Source organism: Mastacembelus armatus, chromosome 13 (genome assembly GCF_900324485.2).
Source record: "Mastacembelus armatus chromosome 13, fMasArm1.2, whole genome shotgun sequence".
In the NCBI taxonomy this organism is placed as follows: Eukaryota; Metazoa; Chordata; class Actinopteri; order Synbranchiformes; family Mastacembelidae; genus Mastacembelus; species Mastacembelus armatus.
In genome coordinates, this window is record NC_046645.1 from 1666742 (window position 1) to 1685007 (window position 18266).

Genomic DNA, 18266 nt, shown 5'->3' on the forward strand with positions numbered 1-18266 from the left:
GCTTTGACTCCTGTTCCCAGAAAGCAGCCTGTAAAAATTAGAAACAGTCATGCAGTAATTTCAGGTTTCTCCTGCGCTCCTCCTTTTTACCACAGCTTTATTTCACAGTTTGCCATCACTCAGTTAACACTGTCCATAGCTGGCAACCCGACAGGGCAGCAGTGTTACAAGTCTTAACTAAAATAGAAGTGTGTATATGTGTCAGATGAGGAAACTGAAAAATGGGGAGCGGGGGGGCTGAGGAAGCACATAGCAGCAGGATTTTGTCAGACTGAATGTGCTTGATGAACCAGGCTGAATAATGCTTCTGCATATCTCTATCACTGTGCGTCTGCAGACAGGCTATTATGTCAACATGCACTTCTGCAACTTACATCAGCGTCCAGGCTTTGTTGAAACATACTGTCCTAAGGCTGTGTCTTAAAGTCTCCACTATAAAGACAGAGTATAAAGAGAATTATACAACTGGACCTAAATCCAGGGGAACGTGTCAGTCACGTTCACTCATTAACTATTCCAGAGCTTGGCAGTATTTTCGAGGAAATCCAATGCACAAGGAAAAAATGTGTTACTCAAGTATTTTAATGCTCACATGGAAGGAATGTGACAGAGGGTAAAATTTGCAAATGGGAGTGAGACACAAATGTCCACTAAGAGGTCTGGGCTGGTAGCCAGTTGAGTAAGTGGCAGAGGAGGATTGTAGAGAGAAGTCAAAAGCACATGTCCTAAAATGTAGGCCCTGAACTTCTCAAACTGGGCAAACTGGGACTATTAGGCACAGTCTGCTATCTGCTGTTGTGAAGAATACAAAATGCTTTTTTTTATCTAGAACTTAAATATATGTTTTAATTGTAATATCAGAACATTGTGCTACTTATACACAAGGCAAATAGGGAAATTCCAGCAGTGACAGTCTGTTATTTCTGTGATAAGTCTCAAAATGTATGTCATATTTAAAAGCAATTAAATATAAAAAAAATTGTCAAGTGAAGCTTAATTGTGGCCTAGTTGCAAAACTAGGTACATTTCTTTTTGTTCCACTAGATGGCAGTATAGGTTAGCCTTAATATATTATAAAGCTAAATCTGTGTTTAACTGGCAAAGTTCCTCATTTCTTAGTATAAATATCTTAAATCTGGACATTAATCTGTCATTAGGCTGCACCATACAATCCCAGCATTGATGATATGTCCTTAATATGCAAAGGACATTGAAAAGTTTGAACATGCTAGAGCCATGACAGATCCCAGAGGGAATCAGTGGACCCTCAGTTGAGATTGTTCTGTCATGATAGGTCACAAAACTCAACATTAGAAAATATCATCCAGGGGTAGAAAATGTCATTCAAAGGTCAAATTTAGTGACTGCAATGTGAAACCTAGTGAAATGTAGAATATAGTTTGATAGTATTTGAACAGGAAATTTGAACTGATTATGGATAAACTCCCGCTAAGGCCCTGCCAGCCATGGACAGTCAGTGATTTCACATTCACAATGAATAGCCATCAGATAATCATGTTAATCCATAACATCTAAAAGTTTGCTTATAAAAACAGACTTATTATTATCTTATTTTATTCAAACAAACCAGTAGACCCTGTAAAGCTTCTCCACTGCAGCAGTGCTTGTTTGTAAATAGGTCTGGGTCCATATACAGCCACAAGATACACCTGATCCCTTGTGTTTTGGCTGTAACTGAGTGTATCCTTGCAGTTACTGTCACTCAGACTTAAAGAGAGATGAGTAAAGTCACTATTTGTGTTTAGAGAGATGACACTCTCTCTTTCATCCTTATCACCACCAACCCCAACTACTCCTCTTCTTCTCTCTCCACTTGGCCTGGTAGCTCTGACACCCGGGCCGTGGCTCTGCTTGAAAACAAACTGTGGCGGAGGCTCCGGTTACCGGGCCCAATCGATGCGTTGCAGGGTGTCTTGTTACTTTGGGGGTTGAGTATCGATGCACGGCCGATCGCTATCATAATCACACACTTCCCCCCTCTTATCGCTCACCTTCTGAATAAAACATCTGCCTTCCTGCTCATGGATCGCTCATCTCACTTCCCCAAAATTTGAAAGGTGAGGGACATTCATCACAAAAGTCTTTGTGATGAATGAAGAAAACTGAGTTTTTTTTCTTTTTAATCTCAGACTTTATCTTCAAATACACCCACCAACTATTTAACAGCATTTTGCCCCAGAATGCTGCAACAGAATATGACTGTTGAGGGATTAGTTATCTAGTGGAGCTTAATGTCTATTTAAGTTTCCCCTTTGATTTCCCCTTTACAATAAAGATGAATTAAATTCAGTATTTGAACTTTGAAAGATGTGAGATGACTCACTTAGGAGCCTACCAAGCAGCTGCTGTATTTCCCTATGCCTTGGGCGGCCAATGCAAAAACTTGTCAGCTTTCCGGCCCCTGCAACATGATCTCAGTCGAACTTTTAGACAAAGTCAAGATTTGCCCGAAGCAGGAGTGCAATAAGTACAATTACCTTAGTCAGGAGGGTCATACAATTTCATCAAATTTCAAATTGAGTGCTCAGCTCATTTCTTCTGGTGGTTTAGTCACCCTTCTCCACCCCAGCAGGCTTCACCTGAGAGCTGTAAATCAGGGAATCCTTGTAGCCCACACACAGCTCTACCACAGGTGCTGGCCTTAGGCATCCTAGGGTTAACAGTGAGAGGGGTAAAGTGTCCAATAGAACATATGACACACCAAATATAAGGAGGACTTTAGCAGGAGCAAAGGTTTTAGCTACTTCAAAGGAATATAGTAGATTTAATCAAGTGAATATAGGATGTTTTGGATATAAAACAGCAAATGAAATAGCCATTCAGTGTATTACACTGACAAGAATTTTACTTGCACATTGAAAAAGCCTGTACACTTAACCACTAAATCTGAGAGCACTAAAGAGCAGAGGTTAGGTGCCAACTGTGAGAGAGAGGTAAGGTGAGACTAGCTGTTAAGCTATTAAGACAATTAACAAAGTGGTCAGGAGGGGCCGAGCGGCAGAGAGGAACAGTCTAAAATGGCGAGAGATGAGGGTGTGAAGTGACAGTCAGCACATCTGGTCTCATCAATAATGCAGTGGGCCTTTAAACGGCAGTTTGTCGCATATTGAGCGCTGCTGACTGAAATCAAACCCGACACCTTAGATGCTGTCAGGGGAGAGTGGAGGGTGACAAGAGGGGGGAGGAGGTGGGCAAGAATAAAGTGAGGAAAAAAACTTTTCACTGAGGTTCTCTGCTCTCTGCATCTGATCTAGTGTGTACTGAATAACTAGACAAAGTAGGAGTAGCATTAGTAAAATGCAAATAATAATCATAAATTATTATAGAAATCGGTATTTATTATTGAAATTAAAGTTTAAAATGTGATTGTAAGAACAGCGAAAGTCTCAGAGGCTAAAAGCAAGTTAACACATTCACAACTGTAGAATCTTTGAATCACTTTTATTATTAAAATGAAAAAGAAGACTTCTCTACATGAAGTTGGTTTGTTGTATCTAATTAACTCTCAGAATACTACAAACATCATCTTGTTGAAACTATAGTTTAGTCTCAACAGTAATCCAACAATAATAAACTATTACCTTCAAAAAAAAAAAAAAAAAAAAAGCAAAGCAAACAGAAAAAGAATGTTTTAGAAAAAGATAGTTTAGCTGGGCGCCTTTAGGGAGTTCATTTTCCTGTGATTAGAGGATTTCTTAGCACGACAATGACAGAGTCCCCCCTGAGGAACATTTTAGAAATGTAGCGGTCCTTATTCACAGGCTTAGACTTCTTCTTTCCCTTTCCGCTCTTGGGAACCTCCGTCCACATCTCCTTTACGTTCTCTAAAACCATGTTGCAGTGTCTGCAATGTCAGTGAAGACACAACAAATGAATTCAAATGATCAATTTCATGCATGAATTTATGTGCAATTTAATAAGCTTTTGAAATCTTCACAAAAACCACAATGTTCCTGCTTTGATAATGACAAAAATAACATTTTCAAGTAACATCCCATGTCTGGATTTTACAAGAAAGCATTTTTTCCAGTGGGACAAATGTGTTTAAAGATGAAAAATAATATACTTGTAATCTTTCACTTTAAATATGTGCAGCTCTATCTGATATTTTTCAATAATAATCAAGACAGGAGTTTAAAAACAGTGTATTCAGGCATCTGGATTTGTATTGTATAAGCATTGCAGCTATAATGCTACAGCAGGTGAAATCCACTGGTGAAGGTGAGCACAATGAGGTACATTAATTATATATATATATATATATATTTTTTTTTGTTTGTTTTGTTTGAGATGTGTATAAAAAAACAACCAAAGAAACTTGTTATTACTACCAGTAAAAACTGAATCAGAATTTAATAAATCTGAAAAAAAAGAAAGAAAAGGGGGAACAACTACAAAACTATTAAAAATAAGTGGTAATCTCATATTATACACTTATATACAGTAAAAGGTCAGTGACTGGGCTCAGTACCTGTCAAAAGCCTTGACTCTTCCAAGCAGCTTCTTGTTGTTGCGACAGTTGATGAGAACCTGTGTGTTGTTCTTCACAGACTGGGTGAGTACAGACAGGGGGCCAGTGTTGAACTCCTCTTCCTCTCGTTTCTGGAGCTCCTCAGGGGTCATCTCTGACTTAGGTTTTGTTAACAGACTCCTGAAGAAAAACACCAAATGCCAATCAATAAGTAATAAAGGCATTTTTTATATTGAAATGGTAGAAACACAGAAAGTACTAATTAAGCAGCTGCAAACAATATGTATTTTTCTACAAAATCACTTTCATTATCATAATAGTTAAACATTTATCACCTAATCAGTGAATTAACAAATGATCACTGCAAGTCTTCTTAACAGACTGTTGCTTAAGCCTTTGCTTTTTTTTGACTTGCAGAAAATTGCCCATTGTGCTACTGTGTTTTAACGTATATTACCGTGTCATTCTGTTGGAAATTATTTTTTTTTTATAATTTGTTGAGTCACGTTTTACACGAGAAAATGAAATAAACATCAAATTTAGATATCAGAATGTGGCTGCCAGCTAGTTAGCACATGTAGAAACTATACACACTTCAGAAGTCAACTGGTGCAGTACACTAGTATAAATAAAGAAATGTTTGAATTAATTGAGTTTTATCAGAAAATGGATCAGCGTATTGTACCATGTGATTTTACCTATTCGCTGTCTTACACACACACAAATACACACACTTGTGTTTATGTCTTCGTGAGGACACTTAGACATAATGCACTCCTTAGACACTAACCCTAACCATCACAATTAAATGCCTAACTCTAACCTAAACCCAATTCTAACCCTAACCCTAAAACCAAGTCCTAACCCTCAAACAGGAGTCTGGAAAAAAGTGAGGACCGGAAAAAAAAAGTCCTCACTGCGATAGAAAAATACTGAAAATGGTCCTCACAAAAACAGAAGTACAAGTACACACTCACACTGCTGGATGCCGTTTTATTTGTGTGTTTATTATTATTTATTTGTTTAGTGGGGGTGAGGTTGTAATAAAGAGACTAATGCCAAACAAGAGAACACATGCTCCAACATGTTAGCTGTTAGCATATGGCTAGTTAGCTTAAACCAGTGCCATTGTGTGACACCAGACACGTAACTTTTAGACTTAAACTTAAAATTATGAATTTGGCTTTTTCAAACAGTACAGTTAAGACTATTGTAACACAGCTGGGTCTGGAAATACACAGCAGAAAGTATATAAAGGGTTGATCAAATGAAGCTAGCTGGCCTCGGCTCCTATAGCTGCCTCCATAAAATGCTAAGCAGCTTAGCATCGTAGCTGCGATCTACTTCGGCTCAAGGCCTAAAAACAAATATTCTCCCAAATAGAAGCTGGTCGTGGTAGATACTTACATGGTTGGTGGTGTAAAAACACTTTTCTTAGATCGCAACGTTAACCCACTCGTATCCACGACGATTCCACCGGACTCGAGTGGAACGAACTGTTTCCGGGTCAAGGAGTACGCGCTTCAAAATGTTGGAATAACAACCGGGTCACCACAGTGTCGTAAATCTGTCCACACAACTTTTATTATCCCTCACATCAGTAGTTTGCAATTTATTATTATTATAATTATAATTGTTGCTTGGGTTAGTGACTGTCACCTTATACACATTGAACACATAGATGCATCGAATTAATGACAGCGTTGCAGGAAAAGAGATGACAGAGGGAGAAGCCAAAGTCATATCACAGACCAAAACAGATAAGTCTTTGTTTTGCTCTTTAACACAAGAACGAGGGAAAGTGTCTGTGTAAAAGGGGGGGGGGGGGGGGGGGGGGTGGAGGCTACACTATCTACACAGCAGCAATAAGACACTGAGATTGGCTTTCTGGAAAGAGACAGACAGACGCCTAAGGGTGTACAACCCACCCACTTCATTTCACAGGGTGGTGGATCTACCTGTGGAAGCCACTTGCAGCAGATAATGGCAGCCTCTGTGTTGGTAAGAGAGGGGAGTGTGGGGGATTGATTTTCAGAGCTGTACTACAACTGTATAAAACAGCTCAGCCAAAACCTACATTGACTTCAGACTTAGGGACCGAGTAACAAGTATTGTGTTGGGAGGGGGGCTAAATCTTCTTATTTGATATTTTAAAAGTAAGCCTCTCCCAGATGTATTGTAATACTTTTTATAACACTGGTTAGGAAAACTTAAGTATACAACTTTTTATTTTATTTTATTTTTTTTTACATCTTTTCCTTTACCTCATGTGGAGAGATAGCATTCAATCACAAAATTTAAAAATCCACATCTATTCTGTTTTTCAATATGGGCATACTGGTTCTGAAATCTGATCTTGATAGATAAAATGAAGTGGTGGCACAGAGACGGCACAAGTGTCTCTTTCACATGGCTAAACACACCTTTTCTGCATCTTGATGAGTCTGCATCTCTATGAGTAGCAAAATGAAAAGACCTTTCCCTGCTCACTTGAAAAACATACAATACTTCCATGCAATTTTTATATTTGTCAGGGGAGGGGGCTGGAGCCAATCCCAGGTGTCAGGCGAGAGACGGGGTACACCCTGGATAGCTCACCAGTCCGTCACAGTGACACACAGAGAAAGACAAACACTCAAATTCACATTCACACCTATGAGCAGTTTAGAAACTGCATTTCTTTGGGCTTTGGGAGGAAGCTGGATTACACTGAGAAAACCCACAAAATGCAAACTCCATACAGAAAGAGCCCTGGGCTACAACTGGATTTGAACCCAGAGCCTTCATGCTATGAGGCAATTATTGTACAACCCCTCACATAATTTAACCTTAAACGATATAGGCTAGATGAAAATAAAACTAAAATGTATTATGATAAAACCATCCTGATATTTATGTGCTACTGGCACAACTTTATGCACATGATCAACAAAATTAGCAGCAACACATATTAATCCAAAGCCAGCAGGTCCGTTAAAGAGACACAATGTTTGCAGGGGTGATGTCGGGCCTATGGCTCCGTATTATTAAAGCCGTCAGAGGAAGGTGACTATTTATTACAGTAACAGCAAACAGTATCTTCTTACTCCTTCCTTGGGGCTAAAAACTGTACCTCACACCACAAACCTGTTGATTCCCCTGCCTTCACAACTCCTAGTCACACCAGTAATGAAAATATTATCATCTTCCTATCTGTCTAGTTTGCCAACAGTGACGTTACCTGATCCAGCCCAGTCTGTTTCGACCACAGGCGACTGTGAATGTGACTGGGCTCGGAAGGGTGACGGCCTGGGGTCTTTGGATACAAAGAGCCCTTTGTTTAACGGAGGGTGACGTCCAGAAAGCGGCTCTAATCTGGATCCCCATCGCCTGAGAGTGAAATATGTAGGTTCATAATACAACCACATAAGAACAATCCACAGTAAATCTGAATGAAGTGAAAACTCAATTAAAAAGCATTATTTATCCTTTAATTACATTTCGGTTAATTAGGCTTGATATTGTTGGTCTCAATATTAAAGTGGAAGACATGCAGAAAATTAGTAGTTTGTCATTTAACAATACAACTAAATTAAATGATGATTTTCATGCCAATAGTCATTTGACTCATATCAGATCTTAGCGGCTTTTGAAGGTGTTGGCTAAAATCACTTCACACACACATTTCTTTACTTTATTTCCTTTTTAAAATCGACATTGTACTGTAGGATAATTTCAGATGACGGTCTTAGGCCTGAAACAGTGACATGCAAACATTAGGCCTATTTGTTTCTGTACTGACAAGTGCATACACATATGTAAAAACTAATTAACGAGAAAGACAGAAAGGAATGGACAGCAATGTTTCTATTATAGGACTATAGACTGATTTGATTAACAGATACCAAGTTACACTGCTGTGAAATAACCGGTGAGTAAATACACATTTTTTAAAATGAGGTATATTAACTTATAAAGCCCGACCTCTTTTAGGCCTACATGTTCACAAATTAAGCTGCACCACAAAGAGATGGAACATTTTACTTTAGATCACTGTAACACACAGAAATTATGAGGCAAATATTGCGGTCTATTCTTTTATTAACCGGGCATTTCTTAAACTCGTAGATCTTTATGATCTATACTATTTGACATAATTGTCATCGAACTTCTACAGCAATATTTAAAGTTTTACAGTATTTTGCTTAACGGCGCTCTATTTTTCAATATTCCAGGACGGGCTTGAACTGACATGAGTGCAGCAATTTGGAAAGTCATTACAGCATCCCCCGAGGTCCGAGTGGCAGCTCTTAGATAAAAATGCCCCCGGAGACCTCTGGGTCGTTGCGCATTCTTCCTGACACGGATTAAAAGTTGCAGCAAATGGTATTTGGTGAGAGTAAAAGTAGCTGGCCTGTCCGGAGATCATGTTAAAGGAGCAGGGCTCCGACAGCGGCAGGGTGCATGCAGGGAGGGATGCGGAGAACGCGGTGCAAGCAGTGCCAATCTGATGGCGGCGGGATTGCGCGCACCTGACTCCGATGTAAGACATTTCCTGGTGAGTCTGAACGAACCGGTCGGCGTCTACTGAACTTGTTGCAGCCAACCGGGACCGCTGTGAAAGAACCGATGTGGTATGGTTGGAGAACCGGGGGTGAGCGCTCAGATAAGGCCCCGTGCCAATTTGGGTGCGCACTGGTGTTTGGAGAGGCAGAAACGGCGACACCGGCCAGTAAAAAGAACCGGCTGCGGCCAAAGTCACACTGGTTGCAGTATTGGAAGACATCAGACGACCTCCTCCTCTTTTCAGTGCCAGCTTTGCCCTGGAGCCAGATGGGGCCCTGCGCCGGAGTTTTCCAGATGTGCCACCTATAAAGACATCCTCACTGCAGGGATCCAGCATCCAGTAGTTGCCTTTTCCTGGGTCGTCGTAGTGACGCGGCACTTTAACAAAACACTTGTTCAGACTCAGGTTGTGCCTGATTGAATTTTGCCATCCTTGTCGGTTCTGTCGGTAATATGGAAAGTTGTCCATGATAAACTCATAGATGCCATTGAGTGTGAGCCGTCGATCCCGGCTCTGACGAATCGCCATCATGATGAGCGCGTTGTAACTGAAGGGAGGTTTTTCATGTGTGACGCTTTCCTCCGCTCCACCACTTTTCTTTGATTCGCCGTTATGTCCTTCTCGTTTTCCATTTGCACTCACCGGTTTGGTGTCTACTTTAGCGCACTGTTTGGAAATTTCGCACTTCTGTTCACTGTTAAAGTTTTCCTCTTGACTGGATTTGTCTGGATGTGCGGTGCGCAGTTTCTGGGGGGGAGAAGGAAACTCTTGGTCACTCATCAACCCCTCTCGTCTCCACAACAGGTTGCTGATGCTGAATGAGGACTTGTGGGCAACTCGATCCGAGGTTTTCAGATTCTCCATCTCAGTGATTAAAATCACCCCGCAAATCCTCAAAGTTGTTTGAGGTGATCAGCGCAGAGTGTCTCACTGAACTCACAGACGCGCCGATTCAAAGTGGAGGAGTTTAAGTCGCATTGGTCAGACAGCGTGACAACCAATGCGCATGATCACAGCAGCTCACTCCTTACCAACGAAAAGTAGCGCACTGCATTATAAAGAGCCGTACATCAAAAAGTCAAACATTTGGGAGCGTAATTTGTGCGTGTTCCACCGGCCCGGAGGGAACAAGAGAACTATTTTAGCTCAATATAAGACAATAATAATAATAATAATAATAATAATAATCATAATAATAATAATAATATATGAAATCATAATTTTCGGAAAGCAGCAACAACAAAACAAAACAATAAAAAGGAACACAATGCAGCTCCTTAAAATGTTTTAGTGGCATCGACACTTCTGAGCCAGAATGAACAAATCCAAAGTAAAAACAATAATGAGAATGTGCCGTTATACCAAACCCACGGCCCCCACCACCCAAAGCGTGCCACGAGACGTTTGAGCGCGGGATAAAACATGTGTGCTGTCAATCTGTGTGACTGGTCGTTGAACTCTCTGGCTCAATTAAAACACTTCCGTGACTCATGAAACTCAACCCCGTCGCACGCGCCTTGCCCTCGGGGGCTGATCTAATCTTTCTGTCTTTATCTGTTTCTCCCCGCGCACCTCTGTTGACACCACATCCTGGAAAAGGTCCAGTCGAAAGAAATGACTAAAATGACCTTGTTGGTAATAGGTCTACACAAATAGAGTAAAACGCGAACGACAGATGGATGTTGTGTTAAAGTGTCAACACATTGAAAATCAATAGATTTCAAAATAATGAAAGAGCATCAGTGACTATAGGAAACAGGCCTGGGCCCAACACTCCTTCATTTGTGGCCATACTGTATATTTACATCTGCAGGATCTCTTAGTGCCATGTCTTGTTAATTAGATTAAATGATTTATGTTTGGAAATATAATTTCAGCACAAATAGCTACCATATGATTGTTTCCTAGAAGACAATGATTCATCTCATCAGACGAAGCATGTTAGGACAGCTAGATACTTCACTGTCTTGCACAGTAGACAGTATACACTCAATTTCAGCACTCCTGCAATCTCATACAGGATCTAGTCAGGGCCACAAGAAACATGGTATAAAGGGAAAGTTTAGCTGGGGTTTTGTGTTATATTATGTTCAATATTTCACACTGTCGGTTTAAACATCACCATACACCCATTTTATTTATTTATTTTTTTTAACTCTCATTTCCATTTTTTACTTTTTCAAGTACAACACAGAACAGTCAAAAAGTATTATGTTTTTATTGTTTTTAATTCATATGCCAGACATGATGACTGGAATTGAGGATCTCAGGATGGCCTCCCTTCATAATCTAAATGCTGCACATGTGAGTGCTTGTTGGGAATGTTTCTAGTATTGCGAAAAGCACGTACTGTAGTCTCAACATTTGTAATCCTCTTGGATCTTTTTCTTCTGTTCAATATTTGCTTTCTTGTGTTGTTTAGAATGATTTTGCAACAGCATCCCGAAGCACCAAAAACCCTCGCAAAGACCATATGTGGATTCATATGTAGTATATATATATATATGTATATAATCATTCACCCTGTGCTTAATTAACTAAAAGGCAACATCACTAATTCAAACATAAGACCTACAGACAATCTTAAAAATCATGTTGAAAGCATTTGTGACTTAGCATTTTGAATGTTATTAGTGTTACCCCTCTTCTTCTGCTTCAGAAAAAAACTCTTCCTGTTAACACCACAAACCATCCCTTTGTCAAAAAGTATTTCAAATATAAAGTTTTTCATCCTGCCACTGTGTTTATTCCAAAGTATGTGTGCAAAGGGGAAATAATTTTCATAAAAAAGCATCTAGCTGAGTCAGTTTTACTTAACTTCTCTCAGTTTTGGCAGTGCAGCATAAAGTTTTTCTCCTGGACATTCTGTGCTTCCCAGATCTCTGTGGCCTAACAGAACAAAGTCTTGACGTAAAAAGCCCTGGGAAACCCCAGACTGCAGTAGCTTTTTCACTGAAGAAATTGCCTCTTTGCTTGGTGTGTCATCTGAAATCAAAAATAGCAGCATTGACATTATATATGAAGTATATACACTCTACCTGTGTCTGTGGGCACTGTCCAGGTCAGTCACAAGGTAAAAAAAAGTCCATATGTGCACTTACTGTTGAAGTTTCCCATGAAGGCAATCCCCAATGAGTCATGATTGTGGCCTTTGGTATGTGCCCCAACCACACCCCAGCCACGGCCCTCAAACAACGTGCCATCTCCTCCGACAAGAAAACTGAAACATACAGCCTGGTTATGTTTCTTAGGAGTTGAACTCATTGGACAGAATATCTCTTTTCCCTAATATGCACATCATGTACATAAAAACACATACGAATTACTACAAAATCACTTTTTCACAAATCAAGTAGTGACATCTTTTGCCATTTGGAGTAAAGACAACAGTCACTCACTTATATCCAATGTCATCGAAGCCTCTTTCTTTCACATGGATTCTCTGAATGCTGACAAGCTGGTTCTTACACTCGGTCAAGCCTTTAAAGCTGGGGAGGGCAGTGTGGTGTATGACAACTCTCTGTGCAGAGCCTTTCAGCTTGTCCTTCTGTTTTGGGGCCGCTGCTCCCCACTGCAGCCTCGAAATGACGTTCACTGAAAAGCAGTTAAAAGATGATCAAAGGTTGGCTGATATAACTGCAAATCTATTGCACAACAACCACTGCAACAAGGTTTCCAAGAGTATAAAGCTGTTTGTTCTCATACCTTTTGAGTCCATAGGGCTGTACACGGTTGCCTTTGGCTGTGATGACTGACCAGCAGCAAATTGTGTGGCTGCCTTATCAAAGAGGAGGTGTGGTCATGGGAAGTACATCTTACCTTGTTCGTTTAGGCATGTGGATGCATGTCGTTTTAATGAGCACACAAAAGGTTTTCCAACTGGTCATGCTGGCTAAGTAACAGTCAACATTTGCCCAACAACCTGTTTGGAATATACGTCTGAAAAAAGAGGAAGTTGAATTGATACTCTCAGTTTACCATATTGTGAACAAGGCTGGCAGATCCTTTCCCAGAGATCAGGCATGACTGCCTGAAAATTGTTAAACATCATGTGACTTTAAGAGGAAATCAGCACCATCTGTTTTGCAATATCAGCAGTTTGTATGTTTTTAAATATAAGGAAAATAAAAGTACTATAACCCTGAATAAGTATACATGTATGATAACCGAAGAGGTAAACATTGAGCAAAAAGAAAGTATTTGTTCCATGTTTGCATGAAGTATTCAAGAGACATTTGAAAAAAAACATTCTTTTATTCTAACAAATCACATTTGTAAATGACAAGTGTTAAAAAAACTATTCATAGTCCACCCTGCAATTCAAAGTATAATATAATTATATAAATCAGGTACCAATAAAATACTGGTTCCTACTGGTACTTAAATGTAGGAACAAGGCAGTAGCAATTCAGCATTTGAAGGAAAGACCAAACAAATTATACTCTCAGTACTACTACTAAAAGCAGTTTTTGTAAATGTATACTAAATGGGTAATGTATACTAAACATTTCAGTGGAACATTATTCATACAACAAAATGACACTGTATTAATACATGTTGCCAAAACTATTAACACATTATATTCATGAGATGGTGTTTGACGAACACTAAATCATCATACAAAGATCAATTCAGGGCCTGCAAACATGAGCAGTGCTGTTATTAGACAACAAACTGCACATTATATTATATTTACAGCTATCAGTTTGACTGTATGGGTTTGTGACTTGTAAGATGGAACAAACCAGAACTATTTGAGATGCAGCTTAATCCTCTTCCTCATCACCAGCCTTACTCTGTCCATCGGTGTCCACAGTGAGGGGCTGTGCAGACGTAATACAGTCTCATTGCATCCTGTCAGGAAGATAATAACTCATGCTTAGCATTTTTTGACCTTAATAATTCAATTAAACTTTTTGATCACACGTTTTATCTACTGCTGTGCATGGACAGAAGTTTAGATTTGGTGTCTGCATTGTCTAGTCTTGCAGAAATGCAATATGTGAGGTGTGTTTGGAAGGAAGTAGCCCATGCATACTACTGCAATTGAGTCAAAACTGGCATGCTGCTAAACACAGAAGCCTGCTAGGCATATTGATAGACAAACCACCTAAGGTTTATGTCATCCATACTGTAATTACTGACAAGTGATCCTTACCTCAGCCTTCATACTGTGAGACTGGAAGAACACTGCCTCCTTGTGACCACATCTGGAAAGACACATGGCATGTACACAATGTTAGAAAGTACTTAATTACAAACAGCTATTCAATGTTATACTGTCTCATATTGCAATCAGTTGCTTCTACATGTATGAGTGCCTGAAGTTAAAAACTCAATGAATCTTTGTAATCCATCAATATCGTAAGGCATATGCAGACTGTGATGATATACTAAGGTAATACTTATGTGAGCACAACTTGCTGACTAAGCCAAATTTTCAGAAGTCAACTAAAAATAAAGAGAACAGAGAAACATAGAAAATATTTAGAGAACTACAAAATGATGACAAAGGGGCAGTGATTTAAATATGGAAAAATACATGACCACGTGTGTAAAGTCAGCAAGTAGTGAGATGATTAATAGCTGTGGCAATGACCCTATGAATCAATGTGAATTGTGTGTAAAATCATGAACATAAATGTGGTTGTTAACTATATTCAATCGGTCTACTTTGTTTGCATTTGCCCCAGCAGACCATCACTGCATGAAGACAGTTTATCATCAAGCAAAGTAAAGATTGGTGTAACACTGCAGGCAATTGTTAGACTCATCAGACAGGACAGGTTATAGCTAGGTGTGCTGCTGTGAATTAGAAATTTGGGGGTCAACTTTCTGCCAATCACAAACTAAGCCTGTTGAGGGTGGATTTCTGTGCTTGGATGTCAAAAATGTTTTCAGCTCTAATAGGCGTTTACCCCAGACAAACAAAACAAGAATTACTACATTTAAAAAACCAATGTACAATTAGGGCTGTCCAGACAGAATGGATGAAATGGACTGGTCTGGAAAAACGTACTTGGGACAGGGGTGGTCCTCTGTCCTTGGTAGTGTTGGATCCTGAGATACATCAGCAATGATTTGTGTGAGTTCACTACAAGAAAGAGCAAAGATGGTTGAGGACTTCGATTTGTATAAGACGCAGATCACATAACAATATAACAGCTCAGTTCAAATAAATAACATCTTAATAACTCATGCTTTCTTTCACTTACTCAACCTCATGGGTGATCTTATTGACGTAGATGCAGCTGTTGTCTGCCTCTTGTTGGTAGTCACAATTCCTGCACTGTGGGGTGGCGGAATTTCAAAGAGCAATAATAATAATAATAATAATAATGATAATAAAAACAGCATATTGAGCAAAATTATACAATGGAAAAAGTAAAACACTGACTTCCTGTGTTACACTAAACCATCCCATAAGCTGTTTGTCTAAAACAAATAGTTCCAGGGCAGAGGATTGATGGCACACAGCTGTGTAGACCAAACACTTGTCGTTACTGTGAGAAAAATGGGAACAAAAACAAAAACACTTACCGCATAAAGCAGGACCCGGTTCTCTTTGTCTTCTTTAGGGTATAACATGTTGTTACTGGAAGAAAGAATCAGCGTTTGCAATGTGGTTTCTTTCCTTTTTCTTTTTTTTTAGCACAGACAAAGTTACTAACGTAAATCAAAATGACGTTAACGTGCACGAACACGTAGCGAACCGTAAGTTAGCCAGGCGAAGTGATTTCACATATATCCGCTCACAGACTCACCATTCCTGACAAAACCGTATCCCAACAAACCCCGGCTCGTAGTTTCCACCGTCTAAATCCATCAGGGAGACTTTTAAAGAAAGATAAACTTAACAAATACAGAAAATGTGATGCTCTCTGACTTTCTAAAGCGGATATCGCATCTACCCCAAACGCGCATGCGTGTACTATCGAATATGTGCTGATGACAGAGACAGCGCCCCCTATGTGGCGGGAAGACAGAAACGTTGGTATTATTGGTGTGTGGCAAGTGAAAACCCCAGTGCATTTCAGTGAAACTACCATCCATCCATCATCTGTACCCCCTTAGTCCTAACCAGGGTCCCAGGGATCAGCTGGAGCCTATCCCAGCTCTCTTTGGGTGAAAGGCAGGGGTCCACCCTGGACAGGTCCCCAGTCCATCACAGGGCCACATAGAGACAAACAACCTCACACACTCACACTCACTCCTATGGGCAATTTAGAGTCACCAATCAACCTGACATACATGTTTTTGGACTGTGGGAGGAAACCAGAGGACCTGGAGAAAACCCACACAAGCACAGGGAGAACATGCAGACTCCACACAGAAAGGCTCCTGATGGGTTTCAGACCAGGAACCTTCTTGCTGTGAGGCAACAGTGCACAAACATTGCAAACATTGCACATTTATTAACAATGAAACAACCCACAACACATGACACTTTAAAACAAACTTAAAACTTTTTAAATAAGCACACAGATTGAAACCAGTTCACCATGTAATTAATTTAAACTCTCATTACAACCCTAATAATTATACAGTGAATTGACATAAAAATGTTAGGGTGTCTTTATTGGTTAGGTTATTTTAGCTTGGGGTTAGAAGCAAATACATGTGAGTCATACCAGATGGGGACACAGTTTGATGCCAGGACTGACAATTTGTATTTCCACTTGAATTTTAACATTAAATTAAAAGACTGAGCTGACGAATAAATGAAAATGCAGTCGTCCAGGGTCGCTCTTTCACTGGCACATTCAAATAAAGAGATCCAAAGCAATATGAAATATAATGATTTAGATTTAAAACTTAAATAAGTATTAAATTGCCACACACAAATACATTTTTGTATTTCCTGACTAAATTGCACAATGAATTGCAAACTGGACAAAGAGGTTATAACTTCCTTATAGCATGTCTCATTCACTTATAATTTTAATCAAATTTAACTGTCTTACAGTTCCAGTACATAATTATAATCCAAACCAAAAGTATATCAAAAAGTTGTTCAGTAAACACGTCACATAAACGCCTTATCACCCAGCAGGGTGCACTGCCTATCCAAAGACCTCCTGTTTTTATAGTAAACAGTTTGTCTCACTGTTTCCAACTTAAAGCAACAGGATCTATGAAAGGACAGCAAACACTAAAGAGATTTACAGTAATAATCTTTAAAGTGCTGTCCTGTTTACTGTATAAGCAATGACTAAAACTGATGATGTGCAGCTATTTTAAAAAATAATAATCAAAGAGGTGAAATATGCCAATGGTTTTAACATAAGTGTTAACCACACATGCATTTCATCAAACAATACACAGAATACTATAATATTATGCAAGTCCTTGCACAAGTCATTTCAATATTAGGTAAAACAAACCTGAACTCAGCTGCATTTCTCGAATAAATGCTAAAAAAGGTTATACTAAAAACTCCAAAATAATTTGCAATTATTAATCTTATTACAGTCGCTGCTACTTTTGGTCTTCATAAAACAAATCTAACTCAGAAGTAAAGAGCTTCTTGCCTGTTGACTGTGTCCTGTTAAAATGCCACACAAGCAGGAAGTTGTTTAATTAATCTAGGTCAGATCTTTTCAGAAGGTTTGACCACACTGCTGATACTGGTTTCTGTTATCTATGACTGGTGAAATATAAAGACACAACCTTCTTCCAATTTTTGTAAAAACTGCACACTGTCTACAACCATAAACGACCACGCACGCCATAAAGTGCATGATGTGCAATTTCAATTTAAAGGGTACAACATTATAGATCACTAGATCACTAGATCACTATATATATATATAGTGGCTGTATATAGCTGCCATCCATATCTTGATAATAATATAATATATATATATATATATATATATATATATATATATATATACACAGAGCACTGCAGCATTGTGTAGTCCCTTCGTTATAAGCTAGAAGATAGTGATGGATGCAATGCAACATGAAGGGCATTCTGCTTCTGCAGAACAGTGTAAACAGTGTAAACTGAAAAATTGTGGTCACAAAGTACAAATGATTTTTACTTCTTAAAGTTAGGAACATCTGTCATCAGCCTGTTCTGCACAGTCAGGACAGCTCTTCCTCTCTGTGTTTGCATAATATGTTATTGCTGTCACTCAGATTCAAACTCAGTCACTTTGTGTAATTTCTAATTCACTTCACATTTTAATGACTATCTTATATATATATATATATATCCCCTCC

General features: G+C 39.2%; 4 protein-coding genes across 4 annotated transcripts; all 4 read right to left on the reverse strand.

The window, feature by feature from the left end:
- Positions 1-3446: 3446 nt before the first annotated feature.
- Positions 3447-6007, reverse strand: snrpd2 (small nuclear ribonucleoprotein D2 polypeptide). Its single transcript, XM_026293206.1, has 3 exons — positions 5900-6007; positions 4493-4672; positions 3447-3865 (listed from the first exon to the last, which is right to left on the reverse strand). Coding segments are annotated over exons 1-3 (357 nt in total). The 5' UTR covers positions 5902-6007; the 3' UTR covers positions 3447-3690.
- Positions 6008-8528: 2521 nt separating this feature from the next.
- On the reverse strand, positions 8529-10169 carry foxg1c (forkhead box G1c). The gene has a single exon (XM_026297944.1). It carries the CDS (start codon positions 9900-9902, stop codon positions 8688-8690), a length of 1215 nt encoding a protein of 404 aa, XP_026153729.1. The 5' UTR covers positions 9903-10169; the 3' UTR covers positions 8529-8687.
- Positions 10170-11261: 1092 nt separating this feature from the next.
- On the reverse strand, positions 11262-13201 carry pglyrp5 (peptidoglycan recognition protein 5). Its single transcript, XM_026312361.1, has 4 exons — positions 12744-13201; positions 12437-12632; positions 12140-12258; positions 11262-12023 (listed from the first exon to the last, which is right to left on the reverse strand). The coding sequence occupies exons 1-4, from the start codon at positions 12754-12756 to the stop codon at positions 11848-11850; spliced, it is 504 nt and encodes a 167-aa protein (XP_026168146.1). The 5' UTR covers positions 12757-13201; the 3' UTR covers positions 11262-11847.
- A 71-nt stretch (positions 13202-13272) lies between these two features.
- On the reverse strand, positions 13273-15950 carry polr2i (RNA polymerase II subunit I). The gene is made up of 6 exons (XM_026312373.1): positions 15803-15950; positions 15579-15633; positions 15254-15327; positions 15058-15132; positions 14197-14248; positions 13273-13892 (listed from the first exon to the last, which is right to left on the reverse strand). Exons 1-6 carry the CDS (start codon positions 15862-15864, stop codon positions 13830-13832), a joined length of 381 nt encoding a protein of 126 aa, XP_026168158.1. The 5' UTR covers positions 15865-15950; the 3' UTR covers positions 13273-13829.
- Positions 15951-18266: the final 2316 nt, after the last annotated feature.

What these genes read in the sequence shown, in the direction of transcription:
- snrpd2 (XM_026293206.1), bottom strand. An exon ending in AGAGTCAAGGCTTTTGACAG is followed by an intron (nt 3,866 to 4,492) that starts GTACTGAGCCCA and finishes CTGACATTGCAG; the next exon opens with ACACTGCAACATGGTTTTAG.
- foxg1c (XM_026297944.1), bottom strand. Translation starts at nt 9,902, where the DNA reads ATGGAGAATCTGAAAACCTCGGATCGAGTTGCCCACAAGTCCTCATTC.
- pglyrp5 (XM_026312361.1), bottom strand. An exon ending in TTCGATGACATTGGATATAA is followed by an intron (nt 12,259 to 12,436) that starts GTGAGTGACTGT and finishes TGTATGTTTCAG; the next exon opens with TTTTCTTGTCGGAGGAGATG. An exon ending in CTTCATGGGAAACTTCAACA is followed by an intron (nt 12,024 to 12,139) that starts GTAAGTGCACAT and finishes TTTTGATTTCAG; the next exon opens with ATGACACACCAAGCAAAGAG.
- polr2i (XM_026312373.1), bottom strand. Translation starts at nt 15,864, where the DNA reads ATGGATTTAGACGGTGGAAACTACGAGCCGGGGTTTGTTGGGATACGG. An exon ending in ATACGGTTTTGTCAGGAATG is followed by an intron (nt 15,634 to 15,802) that starts GTGAGTCTGTGA and finishes TCTTTCTTCCAG; the next exon opens with TAACAACATGTTATACCCTA. An exon ending in CTCACAGTATGAAGGCTGAG is followed by an intron (nt 13,893 to 14,196) that starts GTAAGGATCACT and finishes TCTTCCTGACAG; the next exon opens with GATGCAATGAGACTGTATTA.